The sequence below is a fragment of the Notamacropus eugenii genome, chromosome 5, assembly GCF_028372415.1.
Source record: "Notamacropus eugenii isolate mMacEug1 chromosome 5, mMacEug1.pri_v2, whole genome shotgun sequence".
Classification (NCBI taxonomy): domain Eukaryota; kingdom Metazoa; phylum Chordata; class Mammalia; order Diprotodontia; family Macropodidae; genus Notamacropus; species Notamacropus eugenii.
Window position 1 is genome coordinate 444,017,102 of NC_092876.1, and position 27,024 is coordinate 444,044,125.

The window sequence follows — 27,024 nt, forward strand, 5'->3', positions numbered from 1 at the left end:
AGTTTTTATCAATTTTATTAAATTACAGGCACATAGATATAGAGCTGGAAGAAACCTCAGCACCATCCAGAGTTTAAACCTGGCATTATATAGATAAGAAACCTCTATTTGTTTCTAGCTCTTTGCTACGACAAAGCACTTCTTACAGTTTTTATCAAACTCCTTTTTCAGTTCCCATCACAATTTTTATCAGACTCCTTTTTCAGTTTCCATCTGATTCCCCTTTGTCTTCCAGCTCATTCCATACCAAGGCAATATCTTACGTCTCTGCTATTTGGCATTTAGAAGATCTCCAGATAAGTTGCTAGTGGAAAATAATAGAGCATTTTACCTCTAGAAACAGGCCTTGACTAATTCCAAACTCATTTCCTTTGGCCTTTTGTATTTCATGTGGTTGTGAATGCAATATTCCTATTTATTTTGGGATGCATTTGAAGAACTTTGTGTCTTTCATTTGAAGATAAGACTATCATAGTGATGAGATTTTAATGTGTTTAGTTGGTGAAAAACTCAATATATTTGAAAAGAACCAGTAAGTGTAATGTCTTTATGCCTTTTCTATAAAAATATCTCCTAGTGTCTTTTTTTTCTTTTTTAATTTCTATACTAAGATTTTAAAGTTAAACCCTTAAGTCTGGGTTCTTGGTAAAGAAACACTTTATTAATTAGTCTCCAGGCTTCATTAAGTGTCTGTTTAAATTATGTTCTCTGTCAAACCACAGTGAAGCCTGTGGTTCTACCAGTATTGTGTTACTCCAGAGAGGTATATGTTAGAAGACTTTAAAGGGTGACAAGTAGGCGGTTACTAATAGATATATTTTTTTAAGTTGCCACCTTTCTATAAAAGGTGATCAACTATTTGTTTAGGCTACACACAACAGTATGTTAAGATAAAGTCCAAAATTTGGAGAGTCAGTGTTGCATTTTTGCATAGAGTTCTAGACTTGCAGTCACGTAGGTTCAGGTTCAGATCCCACTTCAGGCACTTAACTGGCCTCATGACTTAAGTCACTTAATTCTTTTAAGCCTCTGTTTTCTCACCGGTAAAATGGGTGTATTAATAGCACCTAGTATACAGGGCTACCAAAAGAGCTTTGCAAATCATAAAATGTTACACATATTTATATGTGCACACATATGCATATATATGTATTATTATGAATCCTGCTTGCACAAGATATATTCATCTGTGTACAGTGAATTCTTTCAACATTAGAAGAAGCCACGGAAACTCTTCATTATTTGTTGCTTGATCGCCTGGCATTTCACGGTTATTTAATCCACCTTGACCTTCTCTCTGTCCTCTTTCAACTTTGTAATTTACAAAAAATGAAGCAGTTTCTTCAAAGATTCTCAATAAGCTATTGGAAAGCTAGAATAGGAAGTGTTTTAAATTCTAGACCTGGCCTTGGTTCATAAACTTCCTTTTTTTGTAATACTATCAAAAGGCTGAGGCCAGCTGCTAAAGTTGAAATGAAGTAGTTTAAATTTAAATTTTTATGGCTGTAATATTTCTATTTTTTTTTTCCCTCATGGCTGAAAAGGTTGGGATATTTTCACAGCATCTTAAAATTCTGAGTTCTGAATGATTTTTGGTAGATTTCTATTTCCTTATTTCCCATTCTCTTCTGCCCATGTGGTTGATAAAAAATTTAAAACTGAAATATTTACTGAAGTCATGAGAACTTCTTGGACCAAACGAAGAGACACAGAAGTTTGTTAATTGCTTCATGCCTCAAAATTAAATCTACATGAACCATGACTTCAGTAGATGATTAATTAAATTTGAATGAATTAGTGGTTTGGTATTTAGGGGGCCAGGGACAATGGAGTTTTGTCACTGTTCCAGTTACTCAGCTTTCCTTCCTGAGGCTCAATCTAGCACTGAATAAAATAAAACATAATGAAGAGGGACTGAAGGTTCAGTATTTTCATTCCTGATCATTACTTTCTAAAAGCTGCTATGGAAACGTTGTATAACTCCCTCCCTGTTTTTCCCCCTTGGATGGTCTCACTTCTCTCTCAAGTTCCGGTTATAAGAGCCAGTTAGCTTACTACAACTTGGACAGGATTCTTGGAAAGCTTGCTCACTGGGAAGGCACAAATAGGCTAACATCTCAGGGAACTAATTTCATTTCTTCTGCTTCGTTCAGGACGCTAGCTGGCTACCTGATTAGCTTTGGCTAAGTCTGGTACAATATCACATTTGTTTGGTGCTCTGTTGTATCTTTAGGTTACTATGTATATCCTACACAGTTTTTCAAGCTGACTTATGCATTCCAGCTGTAAACCAGAGGGAGGGGTGCTCCAGATCCCTAGCAACAGTTTGGATTGAAAAACAGACACATTTACTGTTTTCTTTGTCTCTCTCTCTCTGTCTCTCTCTGTCTCTCTCTCTCTCTCTGTGTGTCTCTCTGTCTGTCTGTCTGTCTGTCTGTCTGTCTCTCTCTCTCTCTCTCTGTCTCTGTCTGTCTGTCTCTCTCTCTCTCTCTTTCCCTTTCTCTCTCCCTCTCTCTCCCCTCTCCCTTTCTATCCTCCCCCATTCCCTCTTCCTCCTTATGTCTCTTATGTCAGACTTCACTTAGAGCAGAAAGAAACCTGCGGTGGAGTGCAGTTCTCTTATGCTTACTGGATACAAATGTGTCTGTTTTATATCACTTTTTAATAAAAAATTAGACCTTTTTCCTTGCTTCCTCATTTCTGGTATAATGGGCAAAGGACACTAATGGGGTCCATGCAAGAGAAATGGTTGGACTAGCAATCACTGGGCTGACAGCAAAGGCCTAAGTATTGCAAAGGAATTTAAACTAGATTGAAAGCATGTCAGATCTGATTAACTGTGGAAATAAATTGGTTCAAAGTTTGAGGGAATGGGGAGAGTAAATTGTGAATTATTGTGGGGAAGACATATAAATGGAGGCAGGTGGGAAAGGGGCTACAGGACAGAATCTCAAAAGTGGAAGAGATCTGTGAGATTAGTAGTTTGTAGGTGTCTTGAGGGCAGAAACAATCTTTTATTTTATTTTTTAATTCCCTTTCCCGTTACAACTAGCACAGTACCTGGCACCCAATAATATTAAATGCCTAATGGTTGGTTGATTTAGTCCAACACCTTCAGTTCACATTCTTTTCTTGCCTTGCTTCTTGCTTTCCTCACACTCATCTTCCTCCAGCATGTGTGTGTGTGTGTATACATATACACATACATATATATATGCATGCTATGTGTTCATATATTATGTATGTTGTATTATATATGTTATATGTGTTATATGTCATTATTATTATTATATGCATGTATATTTTTTCTATAGTTTACTATGTTCACCTTGGATCATACAATGGCGCGTTCCAAGCTGGAGATCCACTGCCACCCCCCCACCCCACCCCTCTCTTTAGGAAGAGACATTGGTATATTTGTAGTCAGCAAGGAAGCATCCAGTACACAGGAAGAGATTGAAGATTAGGGAGAGCGTGGGGATGATAGATAAGGCAATCTGCTGGGAAAGATGGGATGGGACGGGATCACTTGTGCAGGTGGGGGTTTGCTTCCTTTCCTGGAGTTTGCTCGGTCAGAGCGGAGGAAGCAGTGAGAGGTTCAGGAGCAATTTGGACTCGCTGAATGGAACCCGTGACACTTGGTGAAAGAACAAAAATAAACTAATGTGTTATCAAATATGGTTTGTCAGGAGTAGAGAGATGTTATGTAACTTAACAGGGATGTGAATTTAGGAGTCAGTTTCCAGAGGAAGAGAAGAGAACTGTGTCCTAACAGTTTATTTTCTTTGTCCAAGACCCTAGTTCAAGTTCTGGGCTGTGCCCCTATTGTTGGAAGCTCCCAGCAGCACTGTGTCCTTTAGCATAGAGCCTGCTACATACCAAGCACTTGATAAATATTGGTTGACTTAGCATAGAGCCAAAACCACTCTAAGAAACTCCCAATTAATTTCACAAGAACTGTTAAACCAGTCTGGAGATGAGAATCATAACCCTGACAATACTAACTTTGGCAGCTAAGTGGGTGGAGTGTATTGAATGTGGACTTTGGAATTAGGAATTCCACCTCCAAGATCATGAACTTGAAATTCCTATGTCTGATCCATAATTTATTTACTGTCTACCTCTTCTTTCCAGTATGAAACCCTGCTCTTTATCCACACCAATTCCTTGACCCCTCAATGCTCTCCCAGGCCGTCACCCCTGCACTTCTTTTCCCCATCTTGATCCCTTGGTAAATGAGTTCATATATACTGTCTTCTCCTTGGTTCCATTCTCCTTTATCTTATTACTGATTGTACGTGGGTAAGCATCAGCCTTGAATCACCTCACTGCCTTTACTACTACACATGATACTGAAGGAAAGTGGAGAAAACCACACGATCCTTCTGACTAGGTCTTCTTAAATTTAGGTTACACAACCTCAACTGGGCCCTCTACTCTAGGGCTAGGTAATCTTTCTATACTTTCCTAATTTATTCTCTATCCCACCCAGCACAGTGGATCTTTGAAACTTTTTCCTTCCTTCCCAAATCTTTAATGGATTCTCCTTCCCCTACTGACCTCTCAGCTGAGAACTTTGCCTCACATTTTATTGAATAAATGGAGACCATTCATGAACATATCTCTCGCCATATCACTCAGATGCCTTCAGCCACTATTTTCCTCCTTTACCCCATTCTCACTTGAAGCTTTTTCTTTACCAAGGCACTCTTCTATCTACAGGAGCAGTCCCATTCCATTTCATCTTCTCCACCAAATTGCCCTATGATCCTCCTCTCCCCTCTCTTATCTTCAGTCTCCCTTGGTCTACTGGATGCTTTGCTGCTTCCACAGATGTGCCTCCTCCGTCTCCCCCATCCTCAAAAAACCCTCACTTTATTCCTTGCTTGCTGTCATCCCATTTCTCTCTGCCTTTTGTGGCTCAATTCCTTGAGAAGTATCTATAGTAGATGCCTTCCCTTCCTCTTGCCTCTCAGTCTTTCCTTAACTCCAATCTGGTTCTGACTTGATCATTCAACAAAAACTTCTTTCTCTCTAAGTTAGCAAAAATCTCTTAATTGACATATCCAATGGTCATTTCTTGATTTGCATCCTTCTTGACCTCTCTGCAGCCTCTGTCAACATCCTCTTCTCCCGTCTACTCTTCTCTCTAGGTTTTCAGGATTCTGTCATTCTGGTTCTCTTACCACCTATCTGACCACTCCTCAGTCTCCTTTGCTGGATCTTCATCCAGGTCACTCCTGCTAACTCTGCACTGGGTCCTGGGACTTCCCTTGGTGATCTCATCGTTTCCCATAGATTTACTTATTATCTCTTTGCTAATGATTTTCCAAGCTCCTTATCTAGCCCTATCCTCTCTACTTGACCTCCAGGTTCATATTTCTAACTACTTTTCAGACATCTCAAAGTGGATATCCATTAGATAGCTTAAACCCACCCTATCCAGAACTGAACTCATTATCTTTTTCTCTAAACTCTCCCTGCTTATAAACTTCCTTCTTAATGTCAAGAGCACCACCATCCTTCCAGTCCTCCTGGCTCACAGCCTGATTCTAGACTCCTCACTCTCTCATTCTCCATATCTAATCTGTTGCCAAGGCTCTGTTGATTTCACCTTTATGAGATCTCTTGAATGCTATCCTTTTATCTCATCTGATAACTGCCACCACCCTGGTGTAGACCCTCCTCTCAAGTGTGGGCTATAGCTATTGCCTTCTCCTTCTCTTCCTTCTTCTCGCCTCCTCTGGTTAGTCTTCATTCTTCAGGTCTCTCCCCAGTTCAGTCACCCAAGTGATTTTCCCAAGGCACAGGCCTGACCATCTCTCCTGGCTACTTCATGAACTCCAGTGGCTTCCTATCGCCTCCAGGATAAAACACAAAACTTATATTTGGTATTCAAAGTCCTTCATAGCAGAGCCTGCCTTTCAGTCTTCTAATACCTTATGCCCCTTCTTTCGATCTAGATCTATCTAGATCTATTCTTGCTATCTATCTATATGTATTCACTATCTAGTGACTCTGGCCTCCTTAAGATACTCCATCTTTCAAATCTAGGCATTTTCTGATTGTCTCCCCTGCCTGGAATCCTCTTCCCCCTCATCTCTGCCTTCGTGGTCCCTGCCTAAGTGTTCTCTTCTGGACCCTCCTGGCTTAATTAATAGTAACTGTGACTGTTTTCCTCCCAGTCTGAGGTCTTTCTTTTCTTTGCCTCATTAAAGGGGCCATGCCCTGGCTACTTCTTAAACAGGCCTATTCAATGAATGGGCCTTACCTCACCCTAAGCCTAAAGTAGGCCCAAGGTCTCCCTTGGGTGCATTGTGGGTCATCTCCAGTCATCCTGATGAATATCTGGTCATCGGATCCAGATGGCTCTGGAGGAGAAGTGAGGCTGGTGACCTGCACAGCCCTCCCTCACTCAAAAAAGACAAGTCAAGTGCAAGTCATGTCATCATTTATCTGATGGCATGGTCTTCTACGAACACAGCAACAAGCCTCCTGTCTTCTGTAGCTTCCTTTAAGGTCCAGCTAGTCTCACTTTTTGCTGGAAGCCTTTCTCAATCCCTCTTATTTCGAAGGTTTTCCCTCTGTTTATTTTTTCTCTTCCTCCTGTCCACTTGTTTGCATGTTGTCTCCCCCCATGTATTAGATTGTGAGTTCCTATAGGACAGGGCTATCCTTTGCCTTTGTGTCCTCCACACTTAGCACAGTGCCTGGCATACAGAAGGTACTTAATAAATGCTTCTTGACTAACTGACCCAAGTTCAAATCCTCTCTCAGATACTTGCTAGCTGTTTAAATTTGGGCAAGTCACTTAACCTCTCTCAGCCAGTTTCCTTATCTCTAAAATGGGGATAATGAAAGCCTCAGTTTCTCATCTTTAAAATAGAGATACCCCTACCTTACAGGTTTATTATAAGGCTTAAATGAGATACTTATAATCTCTGTCTATATGCAGGCGATTATTATATGTTATATCCATAGTACATGTATATGGTTTCCCAAAAGTATTAATGCAGTTTTAAGCTTTAATAGCTTATTATATGTACATAGATACAGCACTTAAAGTGCTTTATAAATGTTTGGGATGAGGAGGAGAAGGAGAAGCAGTAGCACAAAAATTTAGAGTAAAGCAAGAACAGCATTCTGGGTCACAGTTCTTTCCCACATACCGACACCCTAGGCGAGCTCCAGGTGCAAAAATTCATAGTTATAATTCTGGTAAGGAAGAAAGATAAGGAATTAATGGTGTCCAAAAAAGAGACCGTACAACAGGTAAACATTAAGAGAGGGGTCAGATAAGAGGCTGTAAAATATCTCTCTCTATACTTCATCTTCCCTGAAAAGAGAAAAAAGAATATTCAGAAATGCTCAATTATATCAAGTCTACTTAGGGGAAAAAAATTATCTGCTTAGCGTATGGTTAGGTATATGTTAGAACAAGTCATACTATTAATATAATTCACTTGGGGCATAGTTAGAGACTCTGAAGATCCCATTCATCCCTCCAAATTAATGAATGTCTTTTGCCAGTAGATATTTTTTATTCCACAGATACCCTAGAACTGAAGCTTTCATTTTATTGATTATAATAATAATTCATTCATTCAAGACTTAAGTGCCTACGATATCATAGAGAAGGAGGAAGAGAGAGTGGGGAAGAAAGGGGGCAAAGAAGGAGGGGGCAGAGAGGAGACTTTGCTACACTAAATATAACTGCATAGAACAAGGAAGACAACGTAGCATTTTTAAATTATGGTTTGGACTATTCTTTAGGGAATTTATGGTCAAAAATGTTAAAGATTTGACTTATGGAAGACAGTGCAAAAAGGGCTTTGTGACCACTTGGAATTGTGTTATTCTAAGATGAATAATACATTTTTTTTTGTTTTATAGTGTAAATTTACACATTGTTCTCCTTCCATGTAAAATATTTATTTACTCTCTTGAGAGAAGGGAAAAAGTAGGGGAAAGCATTTATACAGCACCTACTATGTGCCAGGTGCTGTCCTAAGTGCTTTACAATTATCTCATTTTATCCTCCCAGAAGCCCTGGGAGGTAGGTGGCATTTTTATTCCCATTTTACAGTTAAGGAAACTGAGGCAAACCAAGGTTAAGTGACTTACCCAGAATCATACAGCTACTAATTTTCTATAGCCATATTTGAACAGAGAGCTTCCTGACCATAGTATCCTGTCTGTTGTACTATCTAGTTGCCTGTTGAACCTAAGTAATTGGAAGTAAATTTTAAGACCTCCTCTGTTTTCCATTGATGTTTGAATTAGTTTCATCATTGGAGCAATAGTGTTTGAGAAGGGCATTTATTCACATTTATTAATTCATCCACTCAGCAATCCTGTTTAGAATTTACTTGTTAATAACTATGATTTGAAAAGAGATACCCTGCCAATAAGGAGTTTACAACAAGGTAACCAGGCAAAGGATAAACATGTACATAAAAATGGAACAAAGCTAGGTGTGTGATGTCCATAGCACCATGTCCAGAGGACTGATGGAAAATAAAGTGAGGGAATTTTTTTTTTTTTAGTAAGCTGGTTATTGAAGACTTTTAAAGGTGATCAAAGATTTCTGACAATCATTCAATGAGTGTTTATTAAGTGCCTCCCAAGAACCAGGCACTGAGGTACAAAGTGTGAATGAATGTACAAAGAATGAAACCACCCTTACTTAGAAGGAACATTCGATTGGGGGGAAGGACCAAAAGTACACATATAAATATACATGGCAAAAATATAGAGGTCATTACTACAGATTTATACAAATTTGCTGTACTGGCTCAAACAAGACACTGAATTACTGGCCAACTGTATGCTTTTAAAATATCGCCAGTCTTGATTAGCTCCTGAATCTTTCTAATTATCCAAAAAGAAGGGTTTGCTTTTTCTCCTTCAGTTTAAGGACAATTTTATTTATGTCTTCATATCCTTAGTACCTAGCACAATGCCTTGCACATAGTAGGTACTTAGTAAATGTTTTTTGAATTCCTAACTGTTTGATTCTATACTTCCACAAGCTGGGAAAATTTTTCTCCCTTTCCTGAATCATTTTAAGTGTATATGTGTATAATACATAATGCATTATATGTATATATGCATGTGATGCATATATGCATTATATGTGTATACATACATGTGTGTATGCACACACAAATGTATGTATGTGTGTATACACAGAGATACACCCTAAAGAGGACATTTCTTAGAAATTAGCCTTTTCTGAATTTTGAAAAGCAAAGCTGCATTTGAAAGGTTTGCTACTTTCATTATTAAGAATTTCTTTCCTCAAAGCAGTTTCCTGCAGCAGAGACAAGATACACTTTCTTATTCTTGAACTTATTTTTTGTTAACGAAACTATTGTTTCTTTGTCAATGAACTTTTCTGATGAAATAATAAATAGTCTTTTGTCTTTTCTCTTTAGCTGACCTGAATAATGTCAGGTTCTCAGCTTATAGAACTGCCATGAAACTCCGAAGACTGCAGAAGGCCCTCTGCTGTGAGTATTAACCCAGTGCTTAATGATCTTGGCTTTTTTTCCCTTGATGAAAAATAAAATGGGTACTGCCACTTTTGAAGAAAGGGGGAATAGCTGTCACCCGTGTTATAACTTGGTATTGAATTTTTGAGCATTCCCTTGGCCTAGTGCTGGCTTAGAATATTAATTTTAATCCCATGCTTTATTGTCATTTTTCAGTTATTGGATATAGATGGTTTTGTATTAATTATATGTACCTTTCAGGATCATGGGCTGAGTTGAAATTAATTTAATGAAACTTAAATGCCATGTCCTTTATATCTTCTATGAAAAGTGTTAGAATGTGTTTATTTTTAGAATTAGAATTCTGTGAATGTCTTTTATGCATGTGGAGATGCATAAGTGTTCATTTCTAAGGAATGTTATGCTGAAGGTGAGGGGACAGAATTCCTGATTTGAGTAAAATGACCTATAGACATAGAGGCTTTAAATGTTCTGTATGCTTGGTTGGGCGTACCAGGTAGATTACAGAGTAAACCTTGGGACACAATTTCCTTTTACTTAGAGGTCCAAATGGCTTTCTTTGTAGCTCTATGAGCTCTACTGCTTTGAAACTAATGTTATCCCCTAGCTAGGAATTCTTTTAATGTTTCTCTTTGAGAATCCAGCTATGGAAGTCTTTGCCTGTAGGGTTTAGGACCTAGCTTCTTTATCTCCTCCTAACCCCACCTCATTCCACACCCACTGGTCCCTTTATGGAAGGTAGTAATTATGATCTGGTTACTGTAGTAAGTGGTGGACTATTCCTTTGGAGACCATTAGAGTTTGGAAGAAATTATTCTCAGTCCCAAGGAACAGCAGTTGGAGCCCTAAAGGTGGACTTCAAGTCTGAAGAAGGTCATCCTCATTCTCCACTTCAGTTAGACTTTGGGGTTTGAGATCAGTCAAGTAGCTCCTGTCTAAATGCATTCATAAATCACTGCATTCACATACCGTTGTGCTCTCCTTTCCATCATGTTAGACTTAAAGTAAAATTTCAGATAGACTATAGGGAGAAAAAAAGTTCTCATTATGACATAAGGATTTTCCCTTCAATTTCCCTGATCAAGGTGAAAATGAAAACAACTCCTTTCCAGGTACAAATGATATTATATATATTTTAGGCACATTTGTTCTAAATATAAACGCTTCAGTTTGAAATACGAAATAAGGGTACCATGACCTTTTCTTTTCCCAGGTTTTTTTCCTAGCTCAAAATAGTTTTAGAGAATTGCTTATTGTATGATAGAGGTTACCAATTTAACTCGAGGAAAATTCTCCCCATTTCCACTTAAACATTTTTTTTTGATTCATTCTAAACTTAAACACAAAACAAGGGGGAAAAAAGAACATTTCTACATACACAACAGAACATAAAGAGAAGTGCTGAGGATACAAAGGCAATAATTAAGACTCAGGCATTTGCGGAAACTTGTTCAACATGCTTATAGCACAGGTACAGAGAGCACCTTCAAAACATATGGATCTGTTTTAATGGTGTCATAATACCCTTAGTTTGGGCTTTCAGGTTATTGTGGATAGAACATCAGTTTGGTAACTAATTACATCAATACGAAATACCAGTAAAGTATATGAGACTTAGGTTCAGTTTGCTGTAGCATAAGTCCAACTTTATCCTCCCTCAAATTTATATTAAAAAAAAGATAATCTAGTCATTTTGGTTGCTTTTTCATTTTTTCTCATGTTAGTCATAACATAGGTGGCTTCTAAAATTAGGAATATACCTCCTTTTTATTAAGTGGCAGTTAATGCACTTAACAAATCAAATATATTGGTTTATAACTGTATGTGGTGGATTAAAGTGAGAACAAACTGTAGGAATAAATATGGTGCCGTTCATAAATGAGAAGAAAAAAATTCTTTGAGATCAACAAGAAATAGGGAATAATTTGTTAATGTGCAGCAACTAAATTACACAGTACAGAGACTTTTCTGCTGCCTGCTTGTTATCTAGATAAAGGCACAGCTGTGCCACTAGCCACCCACCACGGCAAGCTAGGTGAAAAAACTGCTCTCTTGTTTTTCAGTGTACCTTACCTTTTTTGATATTCACATCAAAGCATATTGACTTGCTTACTTTGGGTAGATTTGCTTTTAAAATACCTCTCAGCTCCAGTGCAGGCTGCATCTGAACAGTCTGATGTCAATAACCATCTACTTTGCCCACAGTTTCCTTCTGCAGTCTCGGCAAGAAGAGACACAGCAGTTTCTCTACCAATTATTCCCTCTTTCTCTGCCTGTGCTAATTAGATTAAAGGATTGTTTATATGTCAACATGGAGCCTCCAGGTTTACTCTTGGAATGAGCTTACAATAGGACTTTTTTTTCCCCCAGCATTAATGAACTTTCACCATTAATTAGTTCTTTCTTTTCCCCTGTGTTCTATGAGTTTCATGAAATGAAAATGTTTTATGAAATTTTCATTTCTATAAAGTCAGTAGCTATACCTCACCCTCTAGTTCCACAGACTATTCTACACATGCCTGTGATAGAAAGATAACAGGCTTGAATACATAAGAGACCCAGAGTTCAGCTACTGTCTCTGCCGCAGATTACCTTGGATAAGTCATTTCCTTTCTCTGGGTATCTGTTTTCTCCTCTGTAAAATGAGGGATTGCACTTGATGATCTCCAAGATCTCTCTGAAAATTCTCAGATTGTGTTGTACAGATGATAAAACATCCATAAATGTTGTTCATTTGTATCCAGGAGATGAAGAAATGTACATGAGAATGTAAACAGGTAGAATAATAATCAGAGTCTTTTTATGAGGACCAGGAAGTGTAATATGCAGGCAACCTGTACTCAAACTCTTTACAAGACAATTGGGAGTCAGATACACGAATCCCATCTTTCTCATTTACTGTTTCCCTTTACTGAGCACAGTCCAACCTAGAGACACGTAGATACTTTTTTTCCAAGTCCCATTTTCCCCTCTTTCCAGATACATGTGACTAAAACTATTCAACCTTAGAATTAAAACAAAATCTCCCTTGGCTTTTTCAGGGTTAATAAATAGCATCCTTGGCTGTTATATATTTTGAGAACAGGGACATGTCAGAACATACAAAGGTTTTTACATAATCCGTAATTTTGCTTCTCAATAGGTTCACAAAACATAAAAATTAAAGTTAATTGTATGAGGTGGCAGGGTGGTTTCCTCAATAATGTTTGCTTGTTAAGGCTTCCAGAATTACTCTCTTTCATTTAAAATAAAAGCAGAAACAAAGCAAAGCCTTGGAATAAACATTCCAAGGTGTTTGTTTGGGGAGAAATAAATTTTTAAAATAACTCTTTTACAAATAAATTGTTCATCACTCCTTTCCCCTTTCAAATAACTAGTATGGGCTACAAGTACTTTCTGAATCTGCTGTGAAATGGGAGTTCTATTTTATGTGTTTGTTTTGGGAGATGTGTTTTATAATCTTCTGTGATAGATTGCCCTCTTGTTTAATCACATCTGGCTTAAGCAGAGCACACTGTACAATATTTCTCTCATGACTACTCCGTGTTCTCCTTTTGTTATCACAGAACGATTGCTTTGCTCCCCACTGGAGCTGTTTATACCCCAGAAATTCCTTCGATACTGCTACCCATTCACCTGTACAGAGAAAGGAAGTGTAGGTCCATATAAAATGAAATTAAAGTATTTTTGGTCTCTTTGTCATCTCACTGAAGTTAATTTAACCCATAATGAATAATGAGTTCAGAGATGGAAAAATCTGCTTTGATTTGCTTTAAAGGAGAGTCAGAAATTTTTTAAATAACTGCTATTCCCCCCCCCCCCACACACACACACAAAGATGATTCTGAAAGAAACCATATATACTTAGTTTCTGATTTACTGTAAGGTGTAAAAGAGATGTTGGGGGGTATAAGTAATGTTGGGGAAAAAAATAATCCCTCTTCTTCCCGTGATGACAGTTTCAGGAATCCTCTTCTCTATTACTGGAAAAGTCTTTTTTTCTCATTCCTTCAGAAAATCTAAATCTAAAAGTTAAATACTATACAATCTCATTGATCAAAAAATAAGATAATCTCATTGATCTGGCACACAAGAAAGAAAATTAAAATGTGTCTTTTACAATGGTAATAGTCTTCTTTTATTTTCGTATACTTTCATCCAAAAATTTTCTCAGTCTTATCATTTTGTTGTTTATTCCCAAAGGGTATCTGCCTTCAGGGGTCTTACATTCTGCTGGGGGATATTTGTAAAGTAGATCATTTGAGGAGAGGTAGCAATTAGCAGAATCAGGAGTGGCACCTGACCTAAACCTTGTAGGAGGGTAAGATTTTAATTGGCAAAAAGGAGGAGAAAGTCCATTACAAGTATGGGGAAATGGCTTATACCAAGGCACACAGGTGGGAAATAGAATATCACAGGCATCCTACAAGTGTGAGAAGTCTATGGTGAATTAAATTAAGCCCAGAAAGGTAGACTGGAACCAAATTGTGTATGGCTTTAAATTCCAGTTTGAGGAGTTTGGATTTTATCCTAGAGTCAATAGGTAGCTGCTGAAGATTGAGCAGTGATGGTGTTAGAACACGGTCTGACTTCAAGAAGATCATTTTGGCAACTGTATAGAAGATAAGTTGGCAAGGAAAAAAGACTGGAAACTGAGAGGGCGGTAAGGAAAATATTGCAATAGCCTAGGCAAAAGATTATGGGGATACGATTAAGGGTAGTGTCCATGTGAGTGGAGAGTGGGGAAAGATGTAAGAGATCAATCAGTAAACATTTATTAAGCTCCTACTATGTGCCAGCTAAGCCCTAGGGACACCATGAGAGAGTGTCTGTGAGGAGGAGGTGGTCAACAGAATGAGAAGATTCTGAGAGATAGAGAATGAGACTGAGAAGAGGCCCTTGAGCTCAGCAGTGGGAACTTGGGAGAGAGCAGTTTCAGTTGAGTGGTAGAGTTAGGCACCAGATTGGATTATAAGTCATTGAGATATGAGTGAGAGGTGTAGAGATGGAGGCCCTCTCTGGAGATTTGTGTTGTTGTTTTGTTAATCTGGGAATTTGGCTCTAATTATAAGATGATAGCTTAGGGGGATAGCAGGATGAAATGAAGGTGTTTTTGTTTTTTTTAAGGATGAGGGACACCTGAGCATGTTTGTTGGGTGCAGGGAAATAATGGATAAGGAGGGATTGAAGGTAAACACAGAATGAGGGAAGAAAAAAAACCAGGAAAATGGAAGAAGATGGAGGGAAAAAGCATAAGCAGAGGAATTGGCTTTGATAAGAAAGACCATGAAACTGATGAAAACAAGAGCGTGGGGGATAATGTAGAGTTCTGAAGTATAGCAGGAGAGAAAGGCTTATGACAAATAGTCTGGCTTTTCTTTGTGTAGGAGGAAGCAAGGTCCTCTTTGGAGAGAGCGGTATAGTGGGGGCAGCTAGTTGGTACGGTGGATAAAGCACCAGTGCAGGAGTCAGGAGGACCTGAGTTCAAATCTCACCTCAGACACTTGCCACTCACTAGCTGTGTGACCTTGGGCAAGTCACTTAACCCCAATTGCCTCATCCTGGGTCATCTCCAGTCATCCTGATGAATATCTGGTCACTGGATTCAGATGGCTCTGGAGGAGAAGTGAGACTGGTGACCTGCACAGCCCTCCCTCACTCAAAACAAAGTCAAGTGCAAGTCATATCATCACTTCTTTGATGGTATAGTCATCTTTGGTAATGAAGGACGAACACACACAAAAAAATAGAAGAAGCAGGGAAAACAAAGATCTGGAACAGCTATTGTGGAAAGTGTGATAGTCAGTCAAAGAAGAATAAAAGCTCTGCCATTTATTCAAGGAACAAAGGATTCAAAAGCAGAAGGCCATGGACAGTTTAACCAGTTAACTAGATGTTTAAGACCGTGAAGGGAGGACAGAGTGGCAGTGACGGGCAAAATGGTGAGCTGTCTTCAGTCATGAAGCACACCTAAAATAATGTGATGGAGAAAAATGCTTGGAAATATTGTATAACATTTTAGGGAAACTAGTGCATTTTTGGAGGAGAAATAAAGGGGGAGAAAAGTATCTCCCAATTCCACAGTCAGATGACGCATTACATAATGGAAGGAATACTGGGAAAACCTGTATTCTAAACCTAGCTATGTGTAACCTTAGTAGAACTCACTTCTTGTCGCCTCAATTTTCTCGCCTATACAACTAAAGGATTTGAAGACCCCATCCATCTCTGAAATTCTATAACTGTGATGAGAATTTTCACCATATTTTTAAGTGAATATAGACATGAAAATTGGCTTTTGATCATAATTATAGTACTTTAAGGTTTGTAAGACAATTCATATGTTTTCTCCTTTAATCATAATCTACTTTCATATTTTCCTCTCTCCTTTTGTTTTTTGAAAGAAGAAAATCATTTTTCTACCATTTTTTTCTTTAATTTAATTTCAGACTTTTAGTCCAACGTGGTAAATGCACATAAGATATTTAATAGTAGGAAAACCCATTACAGAATGGGAGAACCCATGCTTATATGGAGATGTGTTTATAATAAAACTGCCACCCAGACACTTGAAGAGTTCTCTTAATTACCATTGATTTACCATCTGTAAGGAACTGAGCATTCACCATGGGTATTTTACACACACACACACACACACACACACACACACACACACAGACACACACACACACATACACACACACACACACACGAGCACGCGTGCTGTTGCTGCTGCATTTCCAGTTTAGCTAATAAATTGGTATTAAAGGAAAACATCTTTCACGACCCTTTGAAATACAGCTGATAAATAGGTAGCAGATTTGCTGATGTGTTGGACAAGGCACATATTTTAGCTTACTTAAATTTTCTGGTCTGTCAGCATATTATTAGTTTCCATCCCAAGTTAAGAGTAAAAACTTGACTAAGCTTTAAAAAAAATTTAATTATATGAGCGTTGAGCCTGGAGTCAGGAAGACCTGGGTTCAAATGTGGCCTCAGACATCTACTAGCTGTGTGACCTGGCCAAGTCGTTTAACCTCTGATTGCCTCAGTTTCCTCACTGGTAAAATGAGGATAATAACAGCCCCAATCTCCCAGGGTTCTTGTAATTATCAAATGTCATCATAATTCTAAAGCACTTAGCCTAGTGCCTGGCATGTAGGAAGCGCTAGATAAATGTTAGCTACTATTGCTATTTAAAAATAAAATTTAAGGTGAAACTGTGATCCTGTTATCTTCCTGGTTATACCTAGTTTTGTTAGTCTCTGGCTGATACAGTTAATTTAGTCATTAGCCCATTTTCTTCAGCGGCGTTGGTGAGACTATAATACTATAGAGTAGGGGCTTTTTCCTTGCAAGAGAAAAATAGTCAGATTTTTTTAGCAGGCTTAGTAATGTTCCAAGAAGTAAAAACACCTGACAGTTATAAATGCATAGGTGGAAGTAAAATATTCTCTATATACAGATTCGTCCAGCTGATAAACCTTAATAACTCTGCAAGATGGTATTGTCAATACGTATTTTAAAACCTCTATACAAACTGGCATTTTCTTAATTAATTGGAAGTTGCCCACTTTATTTAGAGGCACCTCACCTTTTAAGTCTTAATGACTTTCATTTTTGAAGGCTAGAGTCTCTCGCTTCTCCCCCTTCCCTTATTCCCTGCCTTATCTGATCCCACTCTCAACTTGATGTCTTTTGATAGACTTAAGCAATTTGTGACACAGAATATTTAGCAAAGTTAAAAGATTTGAGGGATAGACATGCCTGCCCTGGGGAGAACAGAAAAGCTTTTTAAAGTGGGTACTTTTTACTTTTAATTACTAAAGAACAGTTTTAGTCTTGTGGGGTTTTTTTTTAAAAGGGAAAAAAGTAGCTGTTAAGAAAAAAAAAACCTATTTTTAAATAATTTGATTTTTACTTTCTCTTTTTTTTCCTTATGTATTTATTTATTTGACTGTTTTCATTTCCCCCAGTGGATCTCCTGAGTCTGTCTGCTGCATGCGATGCCTTGGACCAGCACAACCTCAAACAAAACGACCAGCCCATGGACATCCTACAGATCATTAACTGTTTGACCACTATTTATGATCGACTGGAGCAAGAGCACAATACCCTGGTCAACGTTCCTCTCTGTGTGGACATGTGCCTCAACTGGCTGCTGAATGTTTATGATACGTACGTGCAGCTAGCTTTTATTTCACTCTCTTGTAAAGCTTCCATGCCCTCCTGATGCTAGGAATAATTAACAGTCTTTCTTCCTTCACACAGAACACGTAGCTAAGGCTACAAAGTACTTAGAATGTACATTACATAAAGTGTAAAGCTTACCACTCAACTTTAGCGGAGCCATTGGTTACAAATGGGTAATTTGTTTTTCAAACAATGAGAGGTAGAAAATAGATTGTTCGAAGGCTGCAAAACTCATAGTAGGGAAAGTCATTTTTTCAGAATGTTTTCCACTGCAGAGTTTATTACTATAAAGATGCCTTTTAAGCTCTAAACCAATTGAGAAGGAGCACTCATATAGTAATCCATCTTGTTTTTAGACTTTTCTTTATTCACATTTAGGAAGAGTTTTGCAGTTTTAACCATCCATTCTCTCCTGCTAGAAAAGCTTACCATATCTGTCAGTGGGTTGTAGCCATTTGGGTTATTATATGTATATTACATATGTGTGTGTATGTGATATACACACACACATATAGAGAGAGTATATATATGAAAATAAGTCAGTAAAATATATGAAAATGATGAATTAAAAATTCAAGTTATTGTCATCATCATTTCCCCAAACAATGTATTTAATTTCTTAAAATCTCATTAAGATTTGGCACCATTATTAATCACATTCTCTTAGAGCTTGTGAAATATTTTTTGGTTTTGATCTGGATGTAACTAGCTAATTAAGTTATCAGTTCTAGAAAGAATTGGTTTAAGTTCTAATTGAATTATCTTTATACATCGGAATTTGTTACAGACTCATTTTAAGTAGCAATGAAATCTTACTCCCATTGGTTAAGAAAGACTTTTGCAAAATAAGCAAGGACTTATTTATGGTAATTCTTATAACGTTGACTTTCCTATGTCTTCAACCTTATTCCCTGCTGTAATAAATATGAAATTATTATTTTGGCCTTTAAAAAAAATAATGTTAAGGTGTGGCTTTAAAAAAATTTCAGAAACATCTGAGTATTAAATTCTTAACTATCATGGACAAAGCACACAAGAGTTTTTATTTCAGCCATACTGGTATAAAGTATTAGTGGGTTTGGGCCTTGTTTTTCTCCTCATTTTTAATCATAGATTTTTAGAAAATAATTCCTGGTTCCATTTTCAAATAATTGATATCAACTCATATAAAATTTTTGTCTGTAACTTCCGTTCAGCTTTGCTGAAAACCATATCTTGCCAAGTCTAAGACCTTGAAGATTAAGTTATGTAAACCTCCTTTATTTTTCTTGTTTTTAAAGACAGAATAACTTCCTGGGGTTGCTGGCTTGGTGGTATCTGTACTCAGCTCCTACGTGCTTATTCGGCTGTTTTACTTACAGTAATATATGTCTGATTTTTTCCCCAATAGATGAGTAGACCAGTCTCAAATGAGAAATAACTGACCAGACAAATGTTAAGAGATTTAAGAGAGACAGATAGGAGAAATTTTCTAAAAGGCTTTTTCTACTAACATCTGTTTGTTAGGCCACTGACTGTAATGGAATAAGAACATTAATGAGTAAGTGAAGTTTTCAGTAAATACAGCAAAAAAGATTTTTTTCTCCCCTGCCCCCACCTTTTGCCAGTACAAAAAGTAATCCTATTTACAAATGAATAATGTTCATCTTTACATGTTGCCTTTGATGACAAAACTATACTTCTACGTTCTAAACAAAATTTTACATTTGCCAAAAGTATACTTAGCTGTGTAAAAGTTAGCCTTTGTTTGGCGGCTATAACAAATAAAACGTTGGATACTAATGTTTTTCCTAGGAAGCTATGTTTTTACACAAAGTTTCTATTATACTTCTGATGACTGAAATGAGTAATTTTTTTAACCTTAAGTGGAAAATCTAATTAAAATAAGGTAGCCTTAAAGAACAAAACAATTGCCTTGATTAACTTATAGCTTTGCAAATGAACCAAAAAAGAAAACATACAAAGGAAGCTCAGGTCCCAGAGGCCACTCTCCCAATTATTGCCTTGGAACTTAGGTTTCCTGTGTAACCTGCTGTTGGAACTCTGCAGATAAATAAAAAGAGCTGTTGGATTTTTTTTCTTTACACCTCCTGTTGAAACTTACACAGTTACTTTTACAATTCAAGTAAGACCTCTCGATTAATCATATCCAACTGAGTGCTTAAACATCGAGAAGCCTGATTTGGTCATTTTGTTTTGTTTTCATTCAGCCGCAGTAGGTGAGGAGCACCAAAATATTTGATTAAGAATGCCAATTATAAGTTGGATAGAGTCCTGAGAGGAAGATGTGTACAGTTTTTTGAAATTTCTTTTTGAAAGAGAAATTGAAGGGCTGGAATTAAACTGTTAGAATAGCAGGAATAACTGTTTTTTGTCTGTTTGTTTTCTTATAATAGGGGTCGCACGGGAAGAATCCGTGTCCTATCTTTTAAAACTGGTGTTATTTCCCTGTGTAAAGCACATTTGGAAGACAAGTACAGATGTAAGTCATGCATATTAACTTGTACGTACATTCCTACCTTTTATTAATTTTGACTAATTATACTTCTCATTAGTTGATGACAGAAGGATCCACACATACCCTTATTGAGTGCTTTTTTCTAGACATGTTTTCAAAGCCTCACATGGTATACTCTATACCGTTTCTCTGCAGAAATAAAAGGTGTTTTTCTAAATAGGGAGAAAATCGCTCAAGAAAGATTAGCTGCTCCTCCAATATGAGCATTGTTGTACAACAAATCGAATATTTCTGAATAAAGCATACATTTTTGTGGGCTAAAGACTCTGATTTCCTGACCTAGTGGAAGTCAGAAAAATAGATTTGAAAGTGGAATCTGTGTAACTCCACAGTCTTTGGGATTCATTGTTAACATGGATTCTACAATGTCTGGCATTTGTGTTCAAGACACATTGCTTATTTTGTCACTCAGTACAATGTTTTTTGAGAGGTAGCATGGTATAATGTATGAAAAATGCATTGGGAGTCAGACCCAGGTTTTAAATTTTCACTTTGCAGCTTATTGCTTGTGTGTCCTTGGACCTCAAGCTGTAAAAATGAGGAACTAGGACTAGATGATCTCAAACTCTAAATGTATTTTCTATGATGATATGAATTCAAGTTGTTTCCCTAAGTTTTAACTTTACAAAATTACTAAGATTTCATTACTAAAGAAAGGATGACTTAATTTTTTAGTTTTTAAGATGTTTTGTCAGTGCTTTTTTATATCATTACTTCCTAATGATTTCCTTCTGCCACCATTAAAGCTACCTCATATTACAAATAAGTATAATCAAACAAAATATATTGCCTTATTGATCATGTCTAAAAATGAATGCCTTATTTCACATCTCTGGTCCCCTACCTTTTTCTTAAGAGGTAAGAAGCGTGTTTGCCCTAGTGGCCTCTCTGGATCATGACTGAGTACTGCATTAATTTAGAGTTCTGAATTTTTTCAGTATTTTTCCTTTATTGTAGCCATCACGTAAACTGTTCTTCTGGCTCTGCTTACTTAATTCTGCATTAATTCATACAGGTCTTTGCAAATTTCTCTGAATTATTCATACTCACCATTTCTTATGGAAGAGTAATATTCAATTACAGCCATATACCACAATTTGTTCAATCAGTGGGCCCCCATTTTTTTGTCGCATTTTTTGCTACCACCAAACTTGTTTTGTATAAATGAGGCATTTTCTTCTCTCTTTGGCCTGCTTTGGGTTTATGTCAAATAGGGGTATTACTAGTCATAGTTCCCCCAGTATTGAATTAATGTATCTGTCTTCTCTCAGACCCTCTAACCTTCTCCAGTTTCTTTTGTCACCTCTGACAATCTGATGGATGTGAGGTGAAACCTCAGAGTTTTAAGATGAACAGTTCCCTTGTTGGTTGGGGGGCATTAAGAAAGCATGACTTTACATATCTTTAAAATGTCAATCCCACATTCTGTTGGTTTTGACTGACAATCAAATTGTTCCTAAAAAGAAAATGCAAGGGCAGTGAGGATTTAAATGACAGGTTCCTTTTCTTCCTCCCAAGAGTTTACGAGCACAGAAATAAGCACTTAGCTTATGTGAAGCCCATCTTAAATGAAAAAAAAAATACCCATTTTACTTGTTTGTGGATGGGATTGGTGTGTATGTGTAGGTATTTATTCCCTGTACACAGGGAATAAATAAAGGGCAATGAGTTAGGTGGAGCTTTCAGATATAATATTGTAGTTCTAGAGATAGTAGAGAAAATAGAGAATGAGTTGACCCACACCCAGCATATATTGAAACAAGCTACAAATCCAGATATTTCTAATATCTGAGATTTCATCGTTGTATTCTTAGACACTAAATTTCTGGAGATTAAAAAACAAAAACAAGAGAGAGGGAGAGAAAGAAATCCCCAAGTGGTCGACCTCTTTCTGGGTCTCCCTGCATCTAACTAGCCAGGTCTTTGGATAATAATGAGAATAATTGACATTAAGGTAGCATTTGAAGTTTCAAGATTTATCACAAACTGATCTCATTTGGACCTCACAATCACACTATGCAAATACTGATATACTCATATTACAAATGAGGAAACTGAGGCTGGGAGAAGAGATATCATTGACCTATGGCCAGACAGCTAGCATGTCAGCAGTAGGATTTGGACTCAGGCCTTTCTGATTCCAGGTCCAGTACTCTTAATCATTGGACTGTCTCTCAGCTAGACAATACTAAAAAATATCTGTCACTTTACCTATCGTTGAGGTCTTTTAAGCTTGTCACTGTTTGGTAAACTGTGAGAGAGAAGCAACCCTTTAATAACCAAAGGTCAAACCTTGCTCATGGAGAAGACATGAGAAATTCACCCCCTTTCATTGAGAAGTGGAGGACCATGGTTATGGAATTTGCATGTACTTTCAGATATTGCCAATGTTGTTGAATAGTTTTACTAAACTTAAAAAACAAACAAACCATTCTGACATCAAGGAAGACTCTGTGGAGGTGGGGAAGGAGTATATTCAGAAAAGGTATAAAACAGCTTTCATTAAAAAAGAACAGTCACTTCTAGAGTATGATGAGCCATCGTCTTATGATGATAGGACTTTATTGAAGGACCCCTGATCCTGAGATATTCTAACCCTAAATGTTGTCTAGGTGCACTTTTGAGTTGTCTTTTGGGCCCATGTATATCCTACCCTGAAACTAAGTAGACAAAATACTCAAACTGAAAAAGGTTTTTTAATACATTTTTGATAAATTCCTTTCAGGGTTCTTTCCTATATTCAGATGACGCTTTCTCTTTTAGATTATGAATTTCTTTTGGATCGGGCCATCCATGTCTGTCCACATAAAAGGCCTAGGGCCTGTGATAATAAATTAATGGTAATCAGGAATTGTTTTTCTAATACAACGACAAGGGCTGGGTAACCATAATAATTTTAAATGGGCTATATGAGAACATATTCATGGCATTGGCATAAACATGTTTCTTTTTTAACTTGGGTAACATAAATAGGTACTACAGTGGGTCATGGCCTAAATGGTGTTACTACTATGTTCGAAATATCCTTAGAGAATATCTTAATACAACCAGTTCCCTGAAAATGAACTTGTACTGATAATAGTAAGAGTTGATTACTTATTTTGAAACTTGGTTTTGTTTTTTTTTTTGGTAACTCTTTTTTAATTTTAGGATATATCAAATGCATTTCATTTCTGAAAATAACACCAACATTATACCAAGTTTTTGTTCTATTTAATGAACAACTGTTGGCTGATCCTTGGATTCAACAGATTTACCAATTTTGATATTTCTTAAAATAATTTTCTGATTCCAAACATGGAAAATACTTTGAACTATTTTTTTAGGAATTAAAAAAGTCCCCAGTTAGTATGAAAACTTTATCTCCAATAATGGTTAGTCTTACAAGATATTGCGATCTGAGCTTGGAATTCTCACTGATTATCAGTTCTGTGATATAGATTTTACCTTAGAATTATCCTTTATTACAACATCGCACAGTTTAATTTACACAATTTTGATTAATACAGTTTATGCCCAGATTAAATGGGCCCAATGGATATACAGTAGAGATAATCTTGTACAACATGACTATTTGTTACTAACAAGCTTTTTTTTTTTAAATACTTTCAGAACAATTCTGCCTGCAGTCGTTTTACTATTTGCGTTTTCTCCTTTCTTTGCAGATCTCTTTAAGCAGGTGGCAAGTTCAATGGGATTTTGTGACCAGCGCAGGCTGGGTCTCCTTTTGCATGATTCCATCCAAATCCCAAGGCAGCTGGGCGAAGTGGCCTCCTTTGGAGGCAGCAACATCGAGCCGAGTGTCAGGAGCTGCTTCCAATTTGTAAGTTGCTTACATTACATTTATCAGTGTGTTGTCCTGGGGTCATTTTTAGGGTTGGGTATAAGGGAGAAGATTCACACATAAGCTCAGATGATCATTGCCTTAACAAGATGAGGCAACAGAATATAATAGTTATAATTAATAATTAACATTTCTCTGTGCTTACTACGTGTCAAGCACCTTGATAAATACTTTACAATTTTATTCTCATATGATCCTCACACCCACCCTGGGAAATGTAAGTGCTGTTATTATTCCCATTTTACAAATGAGGAAACTGAGGCAAACAGAGGTTAAGTAAGAATCTCACAGCGAAGTAAGTATTTCAGGCTAGATTTGGACTCAGGTCTTCCTGACTCTACGCCTGCCACTCTATCCATAGTGCCACCTAATTGCCCCAACAAGAAGAATAAACAGAATCAGGGAATAGCCACTCAATCCGCAAGCATTTTTTATTTGCTTCCTATTAGTCAGGCAGTTAGAGGAGTCAAGAAGACTCATCTTCCTGAGTTCAGATCTGGCCTCAGACGCTAGCTGTGTGATGCTGGGCAAGTCACTTAACCTCGTTTGCCCCAGTCTCTCATGTGTAAAATGAGCTGGGAAAGGAAATGGAAAATCACTCTAGTGTCTTAGCCAAGAAAACCCCAAGTGGTCCCAACTGTAATGACTGAACCACAGCAGGGATCAGGCAGTGTGTTGAGGGTTAGGGACATAAGGAAAGGCTAAAGCTGATGCCTGACCTAAAGGAGCTTACATTCTAAAGCGGGAAACAAAATATCAATGACTAGATATGTGCAAAATCCGTGCAAAGTAGGTAGAAGGTAATGCAGATAGCAAGAAGCAAGCAAGGGCCCCCTGCCAAAGAAGTGTAGAATTGGAGCGTAGAGTTTTGAAGGAAGCCGTGCAAAGAGGTGGAAGTGAGGGATTTGAGCCTTCCAGGCATGGAGGAGGCACACGGCCAAGTGGGGAGCAGGAGTATCCTGTGGGCCAGGGGAGATTTATTGTAGGGGACTTGAGGGGGGGAAGTGAAGCATAAGAAACCCAGAAAGGCAGGAAGGAGCCAGTCGGCAAAGAGTTTAAATGCCAGACAGATGAGTTTATATTTGATCTTGGAACAATAGGGAGCCAATGGAGCTCAATGAGCAGGTTGTGGACGTCTGCCATAGAAAAGTTACCTCAGCAGCCAAGTGGAGGATGGAACTGATGAGTGGGGAGAGACTTGGGGAGAGGAACTAGTAATGAATTTTTACAGAAATTTCATTAAAGTTTTTGAATGACCTTTATCAATAAAGTGCTTATGCACACAGCTTCTTAGTTAATAATTATACTTACTGCTGAGTGACTAAAATAAAGGGCCTTCAAATGTTTAGCCGCAGGAGACAGTGCAAAGGCAGGTATGAAACATTTTTTTTCCCTTCTGTATTTGATCATTTTTTTGATGTCAGAATAAAGCTAGTTATTGAAGTTAGGCTCTTGGGGTTCTTTTAATGAAATTTAAATGTATTTCTAGCAAATAAACCATAAAAATATACGTAGATATTTCTATAGTCAATATTGGTAGGTAGTAAAAATAAACCTTATAGTGGAATATCAGCTTTATTATAAGGTATGTAATTAAAGTGAATCAATTTGTTAGGTCTATTTATTTTTTCACACCTCTTAACTATTCAGTCAAAGGCAGCTTAGATGGCATAATGGATTGAACTCTGGGCCTGGAGGCAGTAAGACCTGAGTTTAAGTTTGACTTTAGACACTTACTAACTATTAAGCAAGTGACTTAATGTCTGTCTGTCTCAGTTTCCTCGACTGTAAAATGGCAATAATCATAGTACCTACCTCCTAGAGTGTTTTTGAGGATTACCTGGGATAATATTTGTAAAGAGCTTAGCACAATGCTTAGCACATAGTAGGTGCTTAATAAATACTTTTTCCTTCTTTTCTCCTCATCCATATTTTTATTTATTTAATTACATTTTATTTTTTTCACTTAACAAATATTTGTTTGCTCTTTCCCACATCCCTCTACCTCCCCATGAAACAAAACCCGTATTATAAATATATACAGTCAAGCAAAGCAAATCTCCACATTGGCCATGTCCAAAAATGTGTCTCACGCTGTATATTTAGTCATTCCCCTCTCTTTCAGCAGATAGGTAGCGTTCTTCATCCTTGGTCCTTTGGACTCATAGTTCATCATCACATTTACCTGAGTTTTGAAGTCTTTGAAGTTGTTTTTGCACTTTTGTTGTTATAGTATAAAAGGTTCTCATTCTGCTTGCTTCACTTTGTATGACTTCATACCAGGCTTTCCACAATGGTACAATAGGCCTTTCCATTCATATACCAGAACTCATATACTGTACCAGTAACCATTTCCCAATGGATGGTCATTCTTTCAGTTTTTAGTTTTTTACCACCATGAAAACAGCTGTCCCATAGAACCTTTTCCTTTTTCTTTGTTGCCTTCTAGACTTAAACCTACTGGTGGTATTGCTGGGTCAGAGAGTTTACAGTTTAGTAGCATTGGAGGCATCATTCTTAATTTATTTTCCAGAATGGCTTGACCAATGGTTTCACCCACAGCGTATTGATGTTATCTGCTTTCCGATGGCCCCTTCATCATTTGTCATTTTCCCATTTTGTCAACTTTGCCAATCTCATGAGTGTGAGGTGGAATCTCAGAATTCCTTAATTTGCATTTATCTAATTATTATCTATTCTGAGCTTTTTTAAATATGACTATTGATAGTGTAGATTTCTTCCTTTGAGACTGTCTATATTCAATAACTATTTATCAGCTGAAGAAATGGCAATTTAAGAAAAGTTAATTTTTATCAGTTTCTTAATATGTTACAGTGACTTCTTAAGTAACACAGGTTTTAGTTCCTTGATTAGCTCTTAATATATGAAGGCTGACCTTTTGTCAAGTGTATTTAAGTTACTATTAGAGGATTCAAGTGTTAGAATCCTCTAAG

At 37.3% G+C, this 27,024-nt stretch overlaps 1 protein-coding gene across 16 annotated transcripts in view; it reads left to right on the forward strand.

Annotated features, from left to right (window-relative positions):
- Nucleotides 1–27,024, forward strand: part of DMD (dystrophin) — a 2,329,373-nt gene that overhangs the window by 2,217,066 nt on the left and 85,283 nt on the right. For 15 of the 16 annotated variants that reach the window (XM_072616876.1, XM_072616880.1, XM_072616878.1 and 12 more), the window contains 4 exons: nt 9,438–9,512; nt 17,492–17,693; nt 20,105–20,190; nt 23,892–24,049. In XM_072616876.1, coding sequence (XP_072472977.1) covers nt 9,438–9,512; nt 17,492–17,693; nt 20,105–20,190; nt 23,892–24,049 — 521 coding nt within the window. Of the gene's footprint in view, nt 1–9,437; nt 9,513–17,491; nt 17,694–20,104; nt 20,191–23,891; nt 24,050–27,024 lie in introns of those variants that run through there. The other variant, XR_011968542.1, reaches the window with a different exon arrangement.